The following is a 23,969-nucleotide window of genomic DNA, read 5'->3' as shown; positions in this document are numbered from 1 at the left end:
TCTTGGGGATTGAAGTTGCAAGATCCAAGCATGGTTCATTTCACAGAGGAAGTATGTACTTGACCTATTGCGGGAGACTGAGAGGTTGGGGACCAAACCAGCAGACACTCCTATTGATCCAAATCACAGAGTTAATGGTGTGGATGGTGAGTTGGTAAAGGATGTGGGGAGATATCAAACAATGGTGGGCCGATTGTTGTATTTGTGTATGATACAACTGGATATTTCTTATGCTATCAGTGTTGTGAGACAGTACATGCATGCACCTTGGGTTCAACACTGGGAAACTATTGAGAGGATACTTGCATATCTGAAAAAGCACCCTGACAGAGGCATTCTTTTCTCAAATCATGAGAATCTGAAGCTAGAGTCCTATACAGATGCAGACTGGGCAGGATGCTTAGATGACAGGAGGTCTACATTAGGAGTGTGTACCTTTGTAGGTGGAAACTTGATCTCCTGGAAGAGTAAGAAGCAAGCAGTTGTGGCAAGGTCAAGTGCAGACGCTGAGTATAGATCCATGGCTCATGGTGTCTCAGAACTTCTTTGGGTTAGATCTCTTTTGAGTGAGATTGGGGTGAAAGCAGAGGAACCTATGATGCTATAGTGTGACAATCAGGCTGCAATCAATATTGCCCACAATCCAATTCAGCATTATAGGACAAAACACATTGAAGTTGATAGACACTTTATAAGAGAAAGGGTAACAACCGGAAAAGTCTGTTTTATGTTTCTTCAGAGTCGTAACTGGCTGATGTTCTCATTAAAGGGGTGGCAAAGAACAAGCTTGAACATGATCTACGCAAGTTGGGAATGTGTGACATTTACTCTCAACTTGAGGGGGAGTGTTGAAGATTAATCGGTTTTATGATGTTTTCTATGAGTAGATGTTTTATGTTAGTTATTAGATAGGAGGTGGGGACCACAGTAGTTATGTGAGTCCAAATTTTATTATGTTTTTGTGTCTTATATATGCTGTTTTATGTCTTGACGCCCTATAAGGGCATAGTTGTCTTAGTACTGCTCTATTATTTTAATATAAATAATAAGTGAAAGGAGCGGCCAGATTATTGCTCTCCTTTCTTTTCAACTTCTCTTCTTCTCTTCTTCTCCTTCTCTCTTCCTTCTTTCTTCAAGAAACTCCTTTTATTTCATATTTTTTAATTCAGCAAGCTTTCTACTCATTTATATCTTAAAATTAACTTAAATTGTCATGTTACTATCATGTGCTCACTTGAAAGTAGGTCTGCCCAATTTTTCTGGAGAATCTTAATTTATGGTTTAAGTTATTTCAGAAGAAAAGACTGACATCTAAATTTATAGGATTTTCTTTTGGGAAACTATAGATGTGTTTTGTAAGCCTCTTGGAAACAGTTGTTGTTGAAGAGAATAAAAGATTTCTATTGTTCCAAGAAATTTGGAGAAAACAGCTTGCTATTCGATTTGTTTTGGGGGGGTGTCGAGCTGTTCTCACAGCCACATACTTACTCCTTGATTCTCTTTTCTTTATTGTTATTGTCTTCATCTTATTTTAGTATTCTCAGTAACATTCTTGTAACCTCAAGGCCTGGACCCACAAATGGTGGCTTACCATCTGTTTTTTAGGGGTGCAAGATGGGTACCTCATTTGAGGAATTTACACAGCATAAAGCCTGAACCCCTTCAAATTTTAACAAATATACAACCCAAGCCTTCTCAAGTTTCACCTTATTTCCTTTCCATTGTTACATGTCACGAAGACAATAAAAAGGACAAGTACAACAGCCATGGATCAATAAGGAATCTATGCTCAAGGGATAATAGCAACATAAAGGAGGCAAGTTGAAGTGCTAACTTGACTGATGATGGCATGATGGGTTGGAGGATAAATGTGGAAACCCATTTCATGACTAAGAACCACATAGAAAGCCATCTGAATTGGAAGCCTGAATTGGGGTTGAGGTTTCAAGATATAAATTCTAGAATGTCATGATGGTTTGCAAGCTGAGGAGTTCACCAGTTGGTTGGCCACCACTGATAAAATGTTTGAGCATAATTATGTGCCAGAAGATAAGAAGGCAGAGCTTGTTTCCTTAAAGTAAAGGTGTCAAACTTCTGGATGGTGGTACCAATTGCTAATCAGGTGTCAACAAAAAAAGAAAACCTAACATTGCAACTTGGGAAGATGAAGAAAAGGTTAATGGAGAATTTTTTTAATCATGTTCAGAACTTTAGATCACAAATCAGTGCATGGTCCTACTGCTCCAAGAAACCATCTTGCAATTCCTATAACTTGACTGACTAAATCTGGTCCAACTGATAGAAATCAGACCAGCAGTTCTTTTTTCTGTTGTTTAAAGTGCTATGAGTCTAGTCATGGGATTGTAGGAGGCTCATAGTTCTGAGAGAAAGAAGTTCTTGGTTATAGGAGACTATGATGATGAAAGAGATACTGATCCAAATGATATACCTCATTATGATGTGTATAATGATAGTGATGATGGGCAAAGTAATACCTATAGTTTCTTTAAAAGACAATGTCAATAAATTTGACCCCAATGAAAGATGAAAATGCACCCAAATCAAAGGTCAAGGCAAACTTGAACAGGCCTAGAACCTTGTATTCTATTGTCACTTCATCCACAACTTCAGCACCATAGTTCCTCCTATTAAGTCAAATTCAATGGACCCAAAAAGTCAAGGACAATATCAATCAAATAAAGAAGAAGATTTCAAAGACACCATTCCTAGCTCTACCTGATTTTTGAGGAAGTGTTTGAAGTAGATTGTGATGCATTGAGGATTGGCATAAATCTGTTTTCAGCCAAGATGGTAGCAGCCTTTGATATTGAACTTATAATATCAAACTCTATGCTATGGCATAATTGCTACAATTTGGACGGCATTATTTGGTATAGAAAGACTTCATCTTGTTTTCAGATCATGAAGCTTTAAGTCACATCAATGAGAAAAAATATATTAAACCACAGCCATGCAAGGTGGCAGCTCAAGAGTAAAATTCCACCTTGGCTGGAATACATGAAAAGGTAACTGATGCACCAATTAGGAGGTAGTCTTTATTATTATCTTTTGATTGGTAAAGATGAAAAACTATTAAATTATGAGTAAACGAATACAAAGAATAATATAAAAAGTAATGTGCCAACTGCCAATCACCCTAACTATACACTTTTTACGCATCTCCCCTGGTCAATTACACTCCAATACAAATAATCCCTAGTTGCACCCTGTTTTGCCTATCAACCAATGAGTTGGCTGATCTCAGAGCCCATATATAAACTATATGCAGCTATCTATCCAGCTCCTTAATTTCCTTCATAATGTGTCTATACTTCGAAGAAACTGTCCCCCTTTCTGTGAGCTACCTCACAATTACATCTGAGCCTCCCTTGACCACCAGGTTTTTAAGGTTTAATTCCAAGATTAACTTGGATGGATGCAGTTTAGAAAACACAGGATCATTAAGAATTGGAGGAGTGTTCCAAGTTTGTGAAGGGAATATAATTGCATTATTTTGGTCATGGTGACTCAACTTGTGCAGAATTCTTGGCACATACAAAGGGATTGAGACTTATCAGATATTTAAACCCAAGACCTGGCCCAAAGAGAATAAAGATTGATTATACATTTAAATGTAGATGCATAAATCAGTGCAAAAACGAATAAGAGAATAAAGATTGATTATATGTTTATCTAATTATATAGTATTAAAGATTTACCATTGGTGCCCCAAATATTACCATAAGGGCCAAGGTCCATTAATCACATATTACAGATGTGACAAACAGGAGAGTCCCCTCAAGTGTCATGATTCATGTCAAATCTTGCTAATTACATAATGCACACAAAGGGTAGTGAGGTTATGCAGAAATACCAATGACTGTGAGGTAGAGTCTTTTGTGCAAATGTTAACCTAACCCAAACAGAAATTTCTCTACTAAATCTTTCTTTTATATCTTCCATTTGTGGGCCTGATGTCCCTTTTCCATGGCATTGGGTATGGGCTCCCAATCCCCCCTAAAGTTTTCTTCTTTATGTGGATTTTTACTTTGGGAAACTCCTGTTCATAAATCATATGATACCCAAAGGGAAGAATGTGCTCCTTGTGTGAATCAAACGAGTTCATTGATCACTTTCTCATTTATTGCCCCTCTAGATGTATGGTGGCACTTTGTCAAGCTGTTTAAAAGACAATGCATTATCCCTGGCTTTCGCTCCTTGGTTGATGTCTGGCCAACTAGTGGTCACAGTAAAGAAGGAAGTGTTTTGTGGTGCATCAAACCTTTACCATTTGTTGGTGTATCAGGAAGGATCAGGAATAAGAGGATTTTTTAAGAAGAAACATTACTTGGTGGGTGCTGTCAAAGAAAATAATGAATGCCAATTCTTGGATCATATCATAGAGGATTCTAGGGGTATGAATTTCAGACATTTTTTTAATGATTAGAATGGAGTTATCTTTGAGGATCCACAAGGCACAAGTGTGGACTATATACTGATTGGCAAGACTTTGGGCATTGCTGTATATATGGGGCTACTGATAGTTTATATAGTAATACAATGAATACTTATCAAAAAAATAACAATAATGCATACAATACTGCCAGATATTATCCTCCAATTAATTGCATCATTTTGCTCTCAAACAAAACAACATAGGGACTCACCTCAAGTAGTATTCTTTGTAAGCAGCTGGACCTAATTTGAAGAGAATTGATAAGCCATTGCGTATCAAGAAAGTTCGTAACTGTGCATTGTAGACAACAAAGGCCAACCACCACAGTGTGAAATATGTCATCACATTGCACAAGAATTTAGATATTCATATAGAAGCAGAAAATTCCAATATGGCACATAAAATGAGACAAAAATTCTTATTCACCCATATAAGGTCACTGCCCTTCCACATGAAGTGCAAGTGCAAGTGCAAGTAGAAGATTTGGATATGGTTGTGGATTTTTGGTTGACATGAATAAAATGAGTGGATTATCACTTTTAGGAGGATTTTTCATGCTCAAGGGACTAAGGGAACAGACTTGAAGAAAAATCTGAAGATATGGGATGGTTGTAGGGTGCTTCCTAGAATCCAGTGAGGTTGATGGAAGAAGTTTAGTGACAGGGTGTCAAGCTGAGGACAGACTAAGGTGCTGGAGGGAAAGGAACTTTGGTATGTAGTTTTGTTTCTTTTGGTGGGGCATTTTGTACAGTGGAGTGGTAGCTCTAAAGTTTCTGGTTGTGGCAAATCTGGAATGGTCTAAGGTGTTCCTGGGCTTGGTTTTGATCCGGCTGTCCTATACTGAAGATGAGCCGATGAGGTTTACTAGTTGATTTCCACTGAGGTAGCTTTTCTATATGGAATCCTTTACTTATGCCACTCTATGATCTCTATTTTCTATTTTTTGGAACTTCTGGCCTTTGTATGAAGACAGATTTCTCCTGGAGACACATGCAGGACAGAGGAGTTTCTTGTTGTGCCAAATTTAATTAAACATTGAAACATATACAGATCCTTTATGCTATGGTTTATTATTGTTGGTTTGGCTGATATTTTGTTATCCTCTTGTCTGGGTTGGGTATTAAGTCTTTAGTTAATGGGCCTATTTTTATTTAGTGTCTTATTTGACTGGGTGTCCCATCACTAATCAGGGGCATCCTGGTCCTTTTATGTAACTTTATGTACTGTTATTATATAAGTGAACAGGGCCGGCTGATGAACAGTGCCCATTCGAACATTTCTTCCTTTCTCCTCTTCTTCTTCCTCTTCTTCTTCTCTGCTCACTTGACAGGTTCAGTTCGGCAAACATGGTATCAGACCACTAAAACTCGCCTGGTTACAGCAGCTGCCTCGCACCTTTCTCTCTCTCTCTCTCACCTTTCTCTCTATCTTGGTACTGCAAAGAAACCCTAGGTCTGGTCATAGAACCCAGCAGAAACTATATCGAGGGTTTCCCTTGGTTGTAGGGTCCAAGGGGAGTTAGTCCCAGTAGCTGATGCCCTAAGAGACACACACAGCAAGTTGTAGCCATTCAGCTAAGTGAGATCTGTGTAGAACAGATCTGGAAGAGAGGACTGATCTCAGCAGTCCTAGAACAGTTCGTGGGTGAGGGTTCAGCCTGCGATAGCAGTGGTTAGCGCGTGGTAGAAGCCACAACAGCAAGGTTCAGGATGCAGCAACAGTGGCTAAACACAGCAGAAGGGTTTCAGTTCGGTGCTTCAGCAGTTTGGTGGCAGCTTGCAACAGCAGTAGTTAGAGCAGTACAGCAGAGTGGAATTTGGTATTTCAGCCCTGATACGGACCCTCCGGTCTGAGTTTACAGTGCTGCAAGCTCCGTAAGTCTGAAGTGGTTTCATATAACTTGTGTGACAGTTTTTTGTACTCTTGCAAGTCGGAGAAGATGTCTTCCATATCCGGGGAAGTGTCTTCTAGAGATGTTAGGGCTAGTGGGAGGTCTCCTAATCTGGAGAACCCAAATCTGCACAGCCTACAGATAGCAAATGTGTTGCTAGACGAATACAACTTTAGGGAATGGTCTGTTTCAGCCATGCTCTTTATCACATCCCAGGATCTTACCGGCTACTTGGACAGGCAAAAGAAAGAACCCGAAATAGGGAGTGCTGAATATGCTATTTGGAGGAGAGAATGCTACAGTCATGTCCTGGCTACTTGCTTCAATGACTCCAAGGGTAGCTAGGACCGTTCAACACTTCTCCACAGCTGCCAAGATATGGGAAAAGGTGTCTAAGACCTATGGGTAGAAAAAAAATAATGCCCGAATCTATAGATTGAATCAAGATATTGCTGCCCTGAGGCAAGGAGATATGAGTGTTGCAACATACTTTGCTACATTAGAAGGACTATGGGAAGAACTGGATCATCACCTCATCAATGACTGGGAGAATGCTAGAGACAAGGAGAAACATGACAAACAAGTTGAAGAGGGTAGAGCATTCAAATTTTTGGCTGGCCTAGATCCAATATATGAGAACATAAGGTCCCAAATTCTGGGAAGAGATGAGATGCCCGACTTACATCATGTCTACTACCTTGTGAGAAATGAAGAGGTGAGAAGAAAAGAGATGCAAGTTGATGCTCAGACTAAACTAGCTGAACAGTCTATAGAACATTCAGCCCTAATTTCTACAAATCAAAGGGGGAACAAGTTCTCTGACAAGAGACACCTGAAGTGTACTCACTGTGGGGGAGAAAAGCATGTGAAAGAGACCTGATGGGTTCTCTATCCTCATCTGAAACCAGCTGCATTGAGGAAAGATAAAAAGCACCAGAAGGACCAATCTGCAAGTGGGAACCTGGCAGCAAGTCATAGTGATGGAGGTTCCAAACACTCATCCACAGTTGCTTCCTCTTCCATGGGACAAACTACTAGTTCCCAAGGACATGGGTCTATGGATTTCACAGCTGATGAGGTAGAGGTACTTAGCTGGGCACTGGCCCGCCTAAGGACAAATTCCATTGCTTCCACCTCCCTTGCCAGATCAGGTATTGTCTCTGCCTTTAGTGCAACTAGTTCCATTGATCCAGCCTCCTAGATTATTGATTCCGGTGTGACTGACCACATGACTCACATGTCTTCTTTATTTTCTTCCTATCATTTAATGTCTGGCCAAGACAAGATGAAGGTTGTTGATGGTTCCCTCTCTACCATATCTGGGAAAGGAGTGGTTGACCTAAGCAAGGACCTCTCACTCAAATCTGTCTTGCATGTTCCCAATCTCTCTTCAAACCTTTTATATGTTTCAAAACTCTTGAAAGTATAGCCGGCCAGAAATAAGAGGAAGAGAAGAAGAGGAGAGGAGAAGAAGAGAAGAGAGAAGAGAGAAGGGTTTTCCAATGTAACAGTGTTGGTGGCACCATCCTTTATTTTAATATATATAGGGCAGAAAAAATAACAAGGGAAAAGACCCTTGTGCCCCTGAGTACAATAACAGACATAACAGAAAGAAAAAACGAAATAAAAGAAGCACTTTAACTAGCCAAACAGACCCTAACAGCAACAATTAAATTATTTTAACACTCCCCCTCAAGTTGGAGCATAGATGTCAATCATGCCCAACTTGTCACACAACTCTTTGTGCCGCACATGATGAAGACCTTTGGTGAAGATATCTGCAAGTTGTTCTTCTGAGCTGACATATGGTGTACACACTTCTCCATTTTCAAGTTTCTCTCTAATAAAATGCTTGTCCACTTCAATGTGTTTCGTCCTATCATGCAGGACTGGATTAGCAGCAATATTGATGGCAGCTTTATTGTCACAGTAGAGTGACATAGGATTGCTCACTGCGAAACCCAGTTCACCTAACATATTTCTTATCCACATGATTTCCGCAACCCCATGAGCCATCGCTCTATACTCTGCTTCAGCACTGGATCTAGCCACCACACTTTGTTTTTTACTTCTCCATGTGACCAAGTTTCCTCCTACAAAGGCACAATACCCACTGGTAGATTTTCGGTCATTGACTGCTCTTGCTCAATCTGTATCAGTATATACTTCCACCTTTAAGTGACTGTGTTTCTAGAACAACAAACCAGCTCCAGGAAACTTCTTGAGATATCTCAAGATCCTCTCTACAGCTTCAAAGTGAGTTGTCCTAGAGCTGTGCATGAATTGACTAAGGACACCCACTGCATAGGCAATATCAGGCCTGGTCATAGACAAATACAAAAGTCTCCCCACGAGTCTCTGGAACTTCTTTACATCTTTCAAAAATTCTCCCTGACTGTCTCCCAGATGATGATTAGGTTCAATTGGTGAATCAAATGGTTTTACCCCCAACTTGCTTGTATCTTCTAGTAGATCTAGTACATATTTTCGTTGGGAAATAAAGATGCCCTTGTGAGAGCGGGCAACTTCAATTCCAAGGAAGTAACGTAAGGGGCCTAGATCCTTCACCTCAAATTGAGTGGCTAGGAATTTTTTGTCTCCGTATTTCAGGAAGCTCTTACCTCCCCAGGGTGGCGGCAAGCCATGGAAGAAGAACTCTCTGCTCTACAACATAATCACACGTGGGAACTCACCGCTCTTCCTCCCGGTAAAGCACACTGTTGGGTGTAAATGGGTCTACACAGTGAAGTATCTTCCTGATGGCAGTGTGGAGCGATTGAAGGTGAGGTTAGTGGCCAAGGGTTATTCTCAGTTGTATGGTGTGGACTATATGGAGACATTTTCTCTTGTGGCTAAGATTGGTTCAGTTCGGGTGTTGATTTCATTAGCTGTTATGTATGATTGGCCTCTTGTACAACTTGACATAAAAAATGCCTTCCTACATGGTGATCTCGTTGAGGAAGTGTATATGGAGCAACCACCAGGGTTTGTTGCTCAGGGGGAGGCTGGTAAGGTGTGTAGGCTCAAAAAGGCAATTTATGGACTGAAACAATCTCCACATGCTTGGTTTGGAAGGTTCAGTGAAGTGGTGAAAGCCTTTGGGATGAAACAGTGTCAGGTTGATCATTCTATGTTCAGCTATAACTCAAAGGATGGGAAAATCTTGCTAGTCGTGTATGTGGATGATATTGTCATAACTGGGAGTGACAGCAATGGAATCGACAGGTTGAAGAAATTCTTACAAGACCACTTCAACACGAAAGATTTGGGGAAGCTGAAGTATTTCCTGGGAATAGAGGTTGCGAGGTCAAAACATGGGATCAACCTATGTCAAAGAAAATATGTTCTTGATCTACTTGAAGAAACAGGGTTGTTAGGTGCTAAACTAGCAGAGACTCCTATGGAACTCAATGCCAAGTTGAGTGTTGATGCAGGTGAAGAGTTTGATGATCCTGGAAGATACAGAAGGTTGGTGGGAAAGTTGAACTACCTAACCATTACCCGACCAGATATATCATTTGCTGTGAGTGTGGTGAGTCAGTTTATGCAACATCCTCGGGTTCCTCATTGGGAAGTTGTTCTGAGAATTGTTAGGTACCTAAAGGGTGCTCTAGGTCGTGGTTTGTTATACCAAAATGGAGGAACTCTTGAGATAGTAGGATACACAGATGCTGACTAGGCTGGTTCTATATCAGACAAGAGATCAACTACAGGGTATTGTACCTTCCTTGGTGGCAATCTTGTAACTTGGAAGAGCAAGAAACAAACAGTGGTGGCAAGAAGTAGTGCAGAAGCAGAGTAGAGGGCTATGGCCCATACCACATGTGAACTAGTATGGCTAAAGAACTTGCTACAAGAGATGGGATTCTCAGTTGACAAATCCATGAAACTATACTGTGATAACCAAGCTGCTGTTCACATCTCTTCCAATCTCGTCTTCCATGAGAGAACTAAGCATATTGAGGTTGATTGTCACTTTGTAAGAGAGAAAGTGATAAGTGGGGTGATAACTACATCTCATGTGAGCTCAGGAAATCAGTGGGCAGATCTCTTCACAAAGGGATTGTCTCGAGGAAGAATAGATTACATTCGTAACAAGCTAGGACTATATGATATATACTCTCCAGCTTAAGGGGGAGTGTTAGAATGCTCGAGTCGGGGGTATTTTGATCATTCTGGTTTATCTGCTTAAGAGTGAAAGGTCTATTGTATCTGAGTTTAAGTTATGTGTCCCATCTCCTATGAGGGACAAAATGGTCTTTCTTGTAACTCTATGATTTTGAATAAATACAAGTGGGTCGGCTAGGGGAGAAGTGATTTTTACTCTCTTCTAATCTGGCCGAACTCTCTTTCTCTTCTTATTCTTCTTTCTCTTTTCTTTCTTCTCTACTTTGACCTAGAATCTACTAGGGTTTACTTACAATTCTAATGTTTGGGGCCTTGTTACTCTACCTACTGCGGCTGGATATAAGTATTTCATTACCTTGATCGATGATTACTCTAGATACACCTGGGTTTACCCTATGCAATATAGAGAGGAAGTGCCTAAAATTGTGAAAGACTTTGAACGCATGGTGTTCACTCAGTTCCAAACTGAAATCCTTATTTTCCAGTCGGACAATGCAAAGGAATACTTCCATAGTGATCTCACGGAATTCTTTGCTTCAAGTGGATCACTTCAACGAAGCTCTTGTGCTAGGACACCTCAACAAAACGGTGTTGTTGAAAGAAAAAACCGTCATCTTCTTGAAGTAGCTCGTGGCTTCTTAATCCATACGAATGTTCCGAAATGTTTTTGGATGGATGTTGTTCTGTGTGCTACATACATCATCAACCGTATGCCCTCTCGGTTACTAGAGTATAAGGCCCCACATCAGCTTTTGTTTCCTACAGCTCCGTTGTTCCCCATTCCAATGCATGTTTTTGGGTGTCGTTGCTTTGTTCATAACTTATCACCTACTCGGGGTAAACTTGATCCTCGTTCTATTCCTTGTGTCTTCCTTGGTTATCCTCTATCTCAAAAGGGGTATCGTTGCTATGATCTCGTCTCACATAAGTACTTTGTCTCAATAGATGTGTCCTTCTTTGAGAATCAACCTTTCTTCTTGGTTTCTCCTCAGGAGGAGAGTAGGGTTGAGGAGAAAAAGGCTCAAACTCAACTACCTCCTCTACCTAACCTCCATTCCGCATCTTTCTTCGCCGCCACAAAAGCCAGCAGAGTTCAAGAACCATGGAACCTGACACTATGCAACCAACATCATCGTCTTCACTGGAGGTTGATCCTTCCCATCAGCTAGGTACACTTGCTTCTATTGATATGCCTGCTCCTCTCAATGTTGATTCCCCTATCATTAATGATCTTGATGTTCCTATTGCTAAGAGAAAGGGTGTTAGATCTTGTACCACTAACCATCCTATCTCTCACTTTGTGTCCTATGATGAATGTAGAGAACACTGATGTGGGCCCCACAGCAGTGGTCCCCACTGTGTTCGTAGGACAGCATGTGTAGTTATTTGTTTCAGTTATAGTAGTGTCAGTTTGAGTCAGTTTGTTAATTCAGTTGTTATTTATTCAGTTTTTATTTACTTTATTTATCATGTAAGTACCAAGGGCAGATGTGTCCTTTCCATTATGTACTGAACATAAACTATAAATAATAAGAGAGTGGCGGCGGCAGATCTGTTAGAATTTGTCCCTCCTTTCAACCCCTTGTGTTCTCCTGTTTCTCTTCTATTCCTTCTCCTTTCTCTCACTTTTGTTCTGTTTTGTAAACCTAAAACCTATTAGGATTCAAGACTGATTATAGTCTTGATCTTCTACTATGATATTTCATCTTCATATCGTGCATTCCTCCCCTCTGTTGACAGTATCCCCGTTCCTAAGAATGTGGCAAAAGCTTTATCCAAACCTGAATGGACAGATGCAATGAAGGAAGAGATTGATGCATTACACAGAAATGGCACTTGGGAGTTGGTGGATCTTCCTGAAGGGAAGGAACCAGTGGGGTGCAAGTGGGTGTTCACAGTGAAACACAAGGCTGACGGAACTATTGAAAGGTACAAGGCCAGACTGGTGGCAAAAGGTTTTACACAAGTATATGGAGTAGACTATGCAGAGACTTTTGCCCCAGTAGCCAAGATGAACTCTATCAGAATTCTCCTTTCACTAGCAGCAAATATTAACTGGGAACTTCACCAATTCGACATCAAAAATGCTTTCTTGAATGGTGACCTAGAAGAGGAAGTGTACATGACCCAACCTCCAGGTTTTTGTGCTAAAGGCAGTGAATAAAAAGTGTGCAAGTTAAAAAAATCTTTATATGGGCTGAAACAATCTCCTCGGGCCTGGTTTAGTAAGTTCCACTTAGCAGTTCAACAGATGGGGTTCAAACAATGCCAGTCAGATCATGCATTATTTGTGAAGAAAGGTGAAGGGAAAATTGCAGCTCTAATTGTGTATGTGGATGACATAGTGATCACAGGAGATTGGGAGGCTGAAATACAAAGACTAAAAAAGTTCTTAGCCACTCAATTTGAGGTGAAAGATCTAGGACCCTTACGTTATTTCCTTGGAATTGAAGTTGCCCGCTCTCACAAGGGCATCTTTATTTCCCAACGGAAATATGTACTAGATCTACTAGAAGATACAGGCAAACTGGGGGTGAGACCAATTGAACCTAACCATCATCTGGGAGACAGTCAGGGAGAGTTCTTGAAAGATGTGAAGAAGTTTCAGAGACTTGTAGGGAGACTCTTGTATTTGTCTATGACCAGGCCTGATATTGCTTATGCAGTGGGTGTCCTTAGTCAGTTCATGCACAATCCTAGGACAACTCACTTTGAAGCTGCAGAGAGGATCCTCAAATACCTCAAGAAGTTTCCTGGAGCTGGTTTGCTGTTCCAGAAACATGGACATTTAAAGGTGGAGGTATATACTGATGCTGATTGGGCAGGGACAGTTGATGACCTAGGGGAAAACTAGTCACATGGAGAAGTAAGAAGCAAAGTGTGGTGGCTAGGTCTAGTGCTGAAGCAGAATACAAAGCTATGTCTCATGGATTTGCTGAAATCATGTGGATAAGAAATCTGTTAGGAGAACTGGGTTTTACAGTTAGCAGCCCTATGTCATTCTATTGCGACAACAAGGCTGCTATCAACATTGCAGCTAATCCAATCCTCCATGATAGGACGAAACACATTGAAGTGGACAAGCATTTTATTAGAGAGAAACTTGTAAATGGAGAAGTGTGCACCCCATATGTCAGCTCAGAAGAACAACTTGCAGACATCTTCACCAAAGGTCTTCATCATGTGCAGCATAATGATTTGTGTGACAAGTTGGGCATGATTGACATCTATGCTCCAACTTGAGGGGGAGTGTTGAAATAATTGATTTTATGTTTGTTAGGGTCTGTTTGTCTGATCAAAGCCTTTTTTATTTTAATATATTATTGTACCATCACTTAGTAGGGGCACAAGGGTCATTTCCCTTCTTATTTTTGTGCCCTATATATTATAATGAAGCGGGCGCTGCCAGCACTGTTCCATTGCCTCAATCCTTCTTCTTTCTTCCTTCTTCTCTTCTCTTCTCTCCTCTTCTCTTCTCTTCTCTTTTGCTGTAATCTTAAATCAGATTTACTGTCAAGAGCACTATATATGCTTCTTGGTAAAGTCAAACTCAGGATTCAATCTAGCTAGGAAATCAAAGAAACTTTTCTTCTCAATATACTTCCAGTACTGCTTCCATCTTCAAGATCCTTCCATTCCAAGGCTGCCAAGTGATCTATTTCTTCCTAGAGTGACTGTAGAGAAGAAAAACACATGGCCATTGTCCTCTCCCCCTAATGCATACTGCAAGCCTCTCTCCTAAGCTAATACACTCAGGTTGTATTTCTTGCCTAGGAATAGGTGGTAGTACCCAAATATCCTTGGCAATGGAGAGGAGTGTGTATTTATGGGTGTTATGTGACTGCATAGAGCAAACCAGCAAAGACATTACCAACAAACTGTCCTACTCCCACATGGGAAATTTTTGGTCTTCAGGCTTCAACTTCACTTCCTTCCCTGTAATGAAACCCCACTTATCTCTTCCTCTAATGGTAAGCTTGAAAAATTGGGACCATTCCAAAAAATTGGTCCCATCAAGTTTTATGGTGGTTATCATACCACTAGAAGTGTTGACATGTCTAATTAACACTGAAAACAACCTGTATATCCTTGGATGACTTCATGACCCACAGACTAGCATCTTGATCACCAACAACACTCCAACAACCAATCGGCACACAATAGACTTAAATAAAAAGGTCAAATCTTGGTTAAGAAACAAAAGGAGGCCAAAAAAACTGGCTGACAACAATAAAGGGAGAGACAAAATCTCCCAAAAATCATCCAGGGTTTAGAAATTGTGAAGAAACTTCCCATCACTAAAAAATGTGCACAGGGGAAATAAATCTCATGCAAGGAAAAAATTTTAGGTGCACAGAAAATCCTTAAACATCAAATATGTATTTCTACCATTTTTTATTAAAAAATCCAGGAATAAATCATAGAAGCTTCAAACCCCTATAAGAACCATAACAAAACTTCCTAAAATCATGGTGCATCCGACTATACCAGATTCAAGAGTTGGTGCTACCACCTATATGAGCTACTAACATCATCTGGCAGTGGGCTGATGTCAGTAGGTCTTCCTGGTATGAAGGTTAGTAGGGGAAGCTTTTTCCAAGACCCTCGGAGGGCTCTAATGTTGAAGAGAGGTATGTTATTATCCATACAAAAGGATGCAAAAGACAATAAGCCCATACATAAACATTCTCAACATGAGAAAAGAACCAAAAACCAATCTGGCCTTTCCCTCACTCTTATTGGGCGTGATGATTCAACCTACATTCTACTTCCTCTAATTAGATTATCTTGTTTACCAAACCATGTATTGCCAACAATGGTCCATTCCATACACTTATTTTCCAAAGGTTGCAGCTATAAGCCTATATCAAGTTGTTTCATTAACAAAAAAAAATGTGTATACCTTGTATGTAAGAAATTTTAATTTGATCATTAAATTTCCATCTTCATTATCCAAACCATATGCTCCTGATGTACTTCTGTTGTAGTTACCATTGATGTTCCTGACTAGCATGTTACTGTCTTTTGCAAATTCAGCAGCTTTCTCCTTATTCACCTTGAATAAGTTTATATCAACAAAAAAACCTGAGAGGAAAATAGATTTATTAACAATAGACCTATCCATAAGCTAGATACAGCAAACAATCTTATTGCACAAGCATGTATTGAAATAGTGATATGACAAAAGAAACAGAAGAGTACATAAATCTATTTGGCAAGTTAGAATAAAATAAAATACCCTCTTCTCCAGATGCACGATGGGGAAAAAATGTGAATGGGTTCTTTTTAGTCAAGTCTTTTTATGAAGCATTGATGAGAAATCATGTGGAACACTCATATATAAAGGGTGTTGGGTCAATCCAGCAAGAATAAAATGTGTCAGCATTCCTACTTTCACTTGATAATATTCTGATAGTGGACCATTTGAAGAATAGGCAATTTTTGAATTACAAGATAGCTTCATGTGCAACAATCATGAAGAATATGTATCACATGTATTTAATGTCCAGACCTGCTCATCTTCATGATGTCTTCTCTTTCTGTGGTTTTCGTTATGCAGGTGTTATATGGTAAAATATTTTTTGTAGTACTACTCAAATTGGCATTTATTGGGGAATATAGGATGTAAGTAAAACAAGAGTTTTTAAAGGGAAAAGAAGGGATAATATAAACACTTCTTATGATATAGGACATAGGATCACTCTTTGTGGACTGGTTGATAGATCAACTTATGTTGGAAGATGTAAATCACTCACCTTTTGACTCAAATATTTTGTCTACCTTGGATATTTTAGTTGTGAATGTATAGATGCTGTCATGCTTGGTGTAGTTACTTTTCTTGTCCAAAATAAGCATCTCATTCAAAGGGAAGACCAACCAATATGCTAGCTTATAAAAGAACCACTACCCAATGTTTTGGGAGGGGTGGATCAAATAGTCTTTCTAAAAATGGTGTGTAGTGTGGATAGGCCTTTTCTAGGGATCAGCCCTCCAACCCAAATTGGCTATGGTTATTGATTAGACAGTGTATGCCATTGGCTACATCAGTTTGATGTATACTAACATTTGTTGTTGAATAAAATCAGTACATTTTATTTCATGCGTGTTATGGTGTGTTTCCATGAATTACCCCTTAGTTGTACATTTATGAGACTTGTAATCTTAAGTGTTCTCAGCCAAATGATGAACTTGGGGGAGTTTTATCATATCAAGGTTGACACTCCTGTACTGTTGTAGTGGTGAAGCAGTTTGTCTCAACTGCTCGGGTTAGACCTAAGGTATAGTGGGTGGGTGTTTAAGAAATACAGAACATGACCATTTCCAATTTTACCTTGGACCTTGGAGACAGAGGTCTGCTTTTGATGTGTTAGACCGGCCTGCTTTTGATGTACCAACTAATGAGATCCTTTTGGGGTCAAATACTTGAGTATGTTGGACCAGAACTAGATTAAGAAGCCACTTGAGTGAGTGATCATTGTGATAGAATTAGCCATTTTGTCAAACAAAGAGAATATCCCAGAGTACACTCTCTCTTATGGAAACCTAAAAATGCCGACAATGGATTTCAACTTGTTTTGAAATCGGATTTGCAAAATGTACTTATACTTATAAATAGTTTATTCTGGTAAAGAGTTTGCAAAATGGTTTTAATCCCGGGATCTATTTGAGTAGAGGGCTCATAGGATGGCTGAAGTTCAAGACAATTTTATGACACTTGTTGGGACAAATTTGGGCCTAAGTTAGACATACACTTAGTGTAGGGACAATTCACTAAGTTAGACCTAGTGAATGCAGCCCATGTACTTTAGTATGTGGGCTGAACCCTGTTGGTTTAAATTGAGATATATGTGGGTCCTACACTACACAACGATAAGTTTCAATAGCTGGTCAATGTTGTGAGAGAATAGTGTAGAGAAGATGGGCCAAATGGCCCATAGGTTGTTTATTCTTTCTTGTTATTTATGTTTTTCTGTAATGGGCCTTATTCTGGGCCCATCCTGTCTATATTAAGTTCTTTGTAAATTCTTGCCCAACTAAGGGCCTCCTTGTAATTATTCAAATATATCTTAATAAAATAGTGTTAGGGTGCTGAGAGAGTGTAGGTTCGAAACTCTCATTCTCAGACCCTCATTGCCGAACTCTCAAGCTCTCCTCTCTTCAGTTTTCTTCATGGTATCAGAGCATACCCGAACTTCAATATTCTAGGGCCGGAAGCTTAGGCTCGTATTGCCTGATTCTTGGAGGTCATTGGAAGTGCCCAAGACTAGAATCTCTTGGAGAAGTGGTTCGGTGGCCAGGAAGAATCAGAGAAAAAAAAAAAGGAAGGGGAACAGCTCGGTTCTGTTTTGAAGCTCGAACTGTAAGTTGTGCTCAGTTTTCTGGTTGTTCTGTATTACTTTTGACTGTGTTTGGACTGTTGAAGTGTCCGAAAATCTCTGGTTGTTCTGTATTACTCTCGGCTGTGTTTGGACTGTTGAAGTGTCCGAAAACTCTGGTTGTTCTGTACTACCTTCGGCTACCATTGAATCTGGTTTAACCCAGAAATTTCTGGGCTGTTTTTCACTCCTTCTTGGACTGTCAAAACTGCCGAAACATCATTGTAACAAGACTGTGGATTGTTACTTATATTTGGCTGTTTTTGGGGGCTGTACGAACTGTTCTTGAGGCCTTTTTCTTTTTGATAGTGGGGTTGTCTCTATTGCCCACACTGTGTTTGTAAAAAGGGCTATTTCAGCAATACCAAGTGGTATTTACCTTGAAGTCCAGATTTGAAAAGGTACTTCGGCTGAGTGCCGAGAAGTTTATGTTTACTTCTTGAAGGCTGAACTCAGTGTATTGCCTTCTTGTGGTCGGCTGAACTCAGTGTGTTGCCTTCTTGTCCTCATTCAGTATACTTGTAGAAGTCATCTGAAATCATATTTGGAGTGTTTATATGATGTACTCCTCAGAGTTTGAAAACAAAAGTGGTGCTGAATATGGACTGGTTCAGGGGACTCCAAGTGATTCCTTATTGACTGTGACCACAGTTAAACTAGATGGAACTAATTATCTGGCATGGTCACAATCAATAAAGATTCATGTATGTAGTAGAGGAAAGTGGGGGTTCATTTCCGGGAGTAAGAAGGCTCCCCCAGAAGATGATCCATCCTATGAGAAGTGGATGCAAGAAAATTACACTGTCATTGGGTGGCTTGTGAACTCAATGCAGCCACAAATCAACCAACACTACCTATGGATGAATTCAGCAAAAGAAATTTGGGACAGTGTTGCAGAAACCAATTCCCAAAAACTCAATGTGGCCCGGGCATATAAATTGAGAAGTGATGTAAAGAATTTAAGGCAAGGGGAGAAACCTCTTGCTGTATATTTCTCAACCCTGAAGTTCCTATGGCAAGAGATTGACCTAATAGAAGCTGTAACTTGGGACACCACCAATGATGCAGAGACCAACAGAAAATTGGTTGAAAGGAACAGGGTATTTGAGTTCTTAACTGGACTAAACCCAGAATATGATATCACAAAACAGAATATTCTTTCCAAGGAGTGTGTCTCTTTATCACAAGCTTATGCATTGGTGAGTAGTGAAGAGAGCAGAAGGGTTGTCCAGGTTCAAGGGGCTGATATTAATGATCACTTTGCCAATATAGGGATTAAACCTAAAGGGAATGTTGGAACTTCTGGTGGCATAGGAAAGAAAGAAGTTATATGTGAATACTACAAGAAGCTGAAACACACCAAAGACAAGTGCTGGAAATTACATCCTAATCTTGTTCCCATTCGGTTTCAGGAAAAACATGATAGTAAAAGATCAGGAAGTGCAAATGTAGCTGCCGGACCAGATAGTGAAGAGATGTCTGCTTCTGCACAGTTGGCAGCCATGAGAGCAGAATATGAAAAGTTTAGGAAGATGATCAGTCAGCTGAGTGATGTAATCTCTCCTTCCAACCCTTCAGGAAATTTTGTTGCTTCAGCATTTGCTCATTCAGGTATAAGGGCTTCTGCCAATCATGCTACCACTTCAGGTAATTTCAAGATCCCTTGGATTATTGACTCAGGAGCTTCTGACCATATGACCAATCTGTCTACCTTGTTTGTTTCATATGACTTGCTTCCTGGACGTGATAAAATCACTTTAGCTGATGGTTCACTTGCCCCTATCTCTAGTAAGGGAACCATCAAGGCTACGGATTCCTTGTTCCTACCTTCTGCCCTCCATGTACCTAAACTAAATACAAATCTGTTGTCTGTGAGTAGTTTAACCAAGTCACTAAACTGTTGTGTAACATTTTTTCCTTCCTACTGTGTTTTTCAGGATCTGGAGTCTCAAAAGGTGATTGGGAGTGGCCATGAGGCGAACGGAATATACCTGCTTGATACTCCGGGACAATGCACTGATCATCTTGGGAATGTTGCTCTCGAATCTATCTCTTCAGAGTCTGTTAGTCGGATTATGTTGTGTCATCGTCGTTTTGGTCATCTGTCTTTTTCTGCCTTGAGTCATCTATTCCCTGAACTGTTTAAGGGAATTAGTTTGTCCAGTCTTCATTGTGAGTCTTGTGAATTGTCTGTTGGATTGAAGTCTTTGTATGTAAGAGTATTCGGCTGATAAGAGTTCTTATTAGCCTATACTTAAGTTTAAGTTGTCCTGTACTGGGCTTTTGTTAACAGGCCTAATCCTGTTTAATGTTTTAAGTTGTCTGGGTGTCCCATCACTAATCAAGGGCATTCTAGTAACTTCCTGTATCATTGTACTACATCATAATATAAATAATAGTACTGTCGACTGAGCAGTAGAGTTCGACATTCCAGCATCTCTTCTTCTTCTTCTTCTCTTTTCTGCTACTTCGGCTACAGTAATTTAGCTTTCATGGTATGAGAGCATTAGCTTCTTCCTGGTTTCAGCCGGCACACACTCTCTTCTCTTGCTGTCTTTTCATCTTCTCTCTTCCTTTTCTGGGTTGCTGCAGTGAAGACCTAGGGGTGTAAGAGAGTAAAGCAAGTTTGAACCTAGGGTTTCTCTTGGTTGTAGGACTCAAGGGAAGTAAGACCCAGAAGTAGATGTCCTACTAGGTTATTTCCAGCAAATAGTAGTTATTTGGCTACTGAGAGAGGTCTGGGTAGGACAGACCTAGTTGAGGACTGATTTCAGCAGTCCTAGCACTAGCCGAAAGGGGCTTAGCTACTTCTACAGTTGCAGCTTCGGTGCTCCAGCAAGACTCGCACAGATTTAGCTTCTTCTACAGAACCCACTGTTCACTTGCTACTGTTGCAGCCTCGAACTGTTCACTCGCTACTGTACCCGAACTGTTGCAGTTTTTGGTTCAGCCCAAGTGAAGTCTATCTAGTGTTCTACCAGCACTGTGAACACTTCTACCAGCATAGCAATGTGGCAAACAGCTCCAAGTTCAGGGTGGTTATCAGTCCAAAACCCCTCACCACTGCTGTGAGATTACCTAGGGAGCTGCCAGCTCCAGATTGTTCAGCACTGTGAACCCTAGTTGAGGACTGATGTCAGCAGTCCTAGTATTGGCCGCAAGGAAGGGCACTCTCTTTACAGTTGCAGTACTCGAAGTTCAAGTGGAGTCTGCATAGCACAATAGTTGAGAACCCTTAGCTTCAGGTCGGTTACCAGCCCAGAACTCCTTGCTTGCTGTTGTAACTGAACTGTTTCAGAACTGTGACAGTCTCGGCAAGTCTGAAACTGTGTCAAGTGCTGTCAGAACCTGATGTGATCATTTCAGCTAATCAGATCTGCTCCAGAACTGGTTCAGAACCTTCAGAACTGCTTCGGCTAGTCTTAATCAGTGTCACCTACACAGTGGCTGCAGTCAAGATGTCTTCAATACCCAGAGATGTTTCTTCTAGAGATAACAGGCCTGCGGCAAGTGGGAATTTTGTCACCAGCAACAATGATGACAACTCACAAAATACACCAACAGTGTCTTCTTCTCCTATGGGACAGGTTGCTGATTCCTCTAGAACTGGTACTTTGGGCTTCACTGCTAGTGAGGTTGAGGCCCTTAGCAGGGCATTAGCCCGTCTAAGAAATAATTCATTTGCTTCTACATCTCTTGCTAGATCAGGTACAGCCTCTGCCTTCAGTGCCACAGGCTCTATTGACTCTACTTCTTAGGTTATTGATTCCGGTGCTACTGACCATATGACACATGTCTTCTCTATTCTCTTCATATCATTTGTTGTCTGGTCAGGATAAGATGAGAGTTGCTGACGGGTCTTTTTCTACTATCTTTGGAAAGGGAATTGTTGACATAAGCAAGGACCTCTCTCTTAAATCAGTTTTACATGTTCCCAGTCTTACCTCAAATCTTTTGTCTGTTTCAAAACTTACCAAAAATTTGAACTGTAGTATAACATTTTTTCCTACTCATTGTGTCTTCCAGGACAGATTGACAAGGAGAACGATTGGGTGCGGTCATGAGTATGGAGGCCTCTACTACCTTGATGCAGACATCGGCTCAGCCTTACAAGCATCTGCTGCTAGTAATCCGGAAAGTGTGGAGTCAATAGCTAAGCTGCATCTTTGGCATGCTAGGCTAGGTCATGTGTCTTTCTCCTCATTAGAAATGTTGTTTCCCAAATTGTTTAAGGGCATTCCAAGTCAGAGTCTAACCTGTGAAGTATGTCAAATGTCAAAACAATGTAGAACTGTGTATCCAATTTCCAGCAATGAAATTTGTGCTCCTTTTGATTTGGTTCATTCTGATGTCTGGGGCCCTTCACCCATTGTTTCCTTTGATGGCTTCCGGTACTTTATCAGTTTTATTGACCACTACTCTCGTTGTACATGGATTTACCTATTAAAAGGACGGGATGAAGTACCACGGATAACCATGGCATTTTGCAAGATGACTGAAACACAGTTTAATAAGAAGGTTAAGCAATTCAGGTCAGACAATGCTGTTGAATACTTTGAAAAATCCTTGAACTTATTCATGGAAGATGCTGGCATACTACATCAGTCATCCTGTGCTTATACTCCTCAGTAGAATGGGGTTGTTGAGCGCAAGAATAGACATCTATTGGAGACAGTTCGAGCCTTACTATTCCAGCACAAAGTCCCCAAGCAATACTGGTCTCAAGCTGTACTTTCTGCATCATATCTGATAAACCGGATGCCATCTAAGGTGTTGGGTATGAAAACCCCTTTTTCTGTTTTGTGCGCCACTCTTCCAGACTTTCCCCTTCCTCCTCGGGTATTTGGCTGTATATGTTTCATACATGTGAAGGATCCAAAGAAGACCAAGCTGGATCCTAAGGCTACAAAGGGAATATTCTTGGGGTGCTCTCCTACACAAAAGGGTTACAAGTGTTATGACCCTGTTTCCAAGAGAAAGTATGTCACCAAAGATGTGGTCTTCTTTGAGTCTCAACCCTATTTTCAGTCTTCTCAGAATCCTCTTCAGGGGGAGACTAGTGGGATGGAAGAGGATTCTCATTCTCCCTCCTTTTTTGTTCCTCTATATGCCTCGGGTCTTCCATCCTCTCCTCCTACTCCTTGTTGTGACATTCCGGGTCAACCCAGTAAGGCTCCCACTGTTCCAGTTACCTCTCCTGATGCTGCAGATGTTCTTGAAGGCTCCAGTAGGCAACAAAAAGAGATACTTACATACAACAGAAGGAAAAGGGGTTCTCAACCTCATGACAACAACCAGTTGGACTCGGATCAATCTGTCTCTACAATCCAAGGTAATTTCAACTCTCATACTTCTGATTTGGATCTTCCTATTGCTCTCCGTAAGCCTATCCGCTCTTGCACCACCCAACACCCCATTGTTGATTTTGTTTCTTACTCACATTTATCTCCTACCTATCACTCCTTTGTGTCTGCTCTTTCCTCTGTGCGTGTTCCTTCTAGGTACTCAGAGGTTGTGTCTGATCCAAGGTGGAAAGAAGCTATGAATGAAGAGATGAAAGCCCTAATGAAAGCAAGAACTTGGGAATTGGTGGATCTGCCAGAGGGGAAGACCACTGTTGGGTGCAAGTGGGTGTTTACTGTAAAGCATAGGGAGGACGGGTCCATCGAAAGGTACAAGGCCAGACTTGTGGCAAAGGGGTTTACTCAGAAAGAAGGGATTGACTACAAAGAAACCTTTGCCCCGGTAGCAAAGCTCAATACAATTCGGGTTCTATCTCTTTATGGACTAAAACAGTCCCCTAGAGCATGGTTTGAGAGATTTAGAACAGCACTTGTTAACTTTGGTTATGTGCAGACATAGTCCGATCATACTCTTTTTGTGAAGAGGAGTGGACCTCTAGCAATATACCTCATTGTGTATGTAGATGATATTGTAGTGACTGGTAATGATGTTTCAGGAATTCATGATCTAAAATCTTTTCTCCATACAAAGTTTGAGATTAAAGATTTGGGGGAATTGAGATACTTTCTTGGCATAGAAGTGGCTCGATCCAAGGATGGGATTTTTATCTCCCAAAGGAAGTATGTTCTTGACTTGCTCTCTGAAACTAGAAAGA

At 40.6% G+C, this 23,969-nt stretch overlaps 1 protein-coding gene across 2 annotated transcripts in view; it reads right to left on the bottom strand.

Annotated features, from left to right (window-relative positions):
• LOC104594775 (tRNA ligase 1) overlaps nucleotides 1-23,969 on the bottom strand; it is a 160,968-nt gene that overhangs the window by 73,188 nt on the left and 63,811 nt on the right. For both annotated transcript variants that reach the window (XR_016082738.1, XM_010255245.3), the window contains exons 14-15: nucleotides 15,379-15,560; nucleotides 4,668-4,747 (exon numbers count right to left, since the gene is read on the bottom strand). Coding sequence is in view for 1 of the 2 variants with exons in the window: in XM_010255245.3 (XP_010253547.1) it covers nucleotides 4,668-4,747; nucleotides 15,379-15,560 (262 nt within the window). In the remaining variant the exon portion in view is untranslated. The remainder of the gene's footprint in view (nucleotides 1-4,667; nucleotides 4,748-15,378; nucleotides 15,561-23,969) is intronic.

Source organism: Nelumbo nucifera, chromosome 2 (assembly GCF_055504915.1).
Source record: "Nelumbo nucifera cultivar China Antique chromosome 2, China Antique-T2T, whole genome shotgun sequence".
NCBI classification, from domain to species: Eukaryota; Viridiplantae; Streptophyta; class Magnoliopsida; order Proteales; family Nelumbonaceae; genus Nelumbo; species Nelumbo nucifera.
The sequence above is the reverse complement of the archived record's forward strand: the minus strand, read 5'-3'. Positions and strand labels throughout refer to the sequence as shown.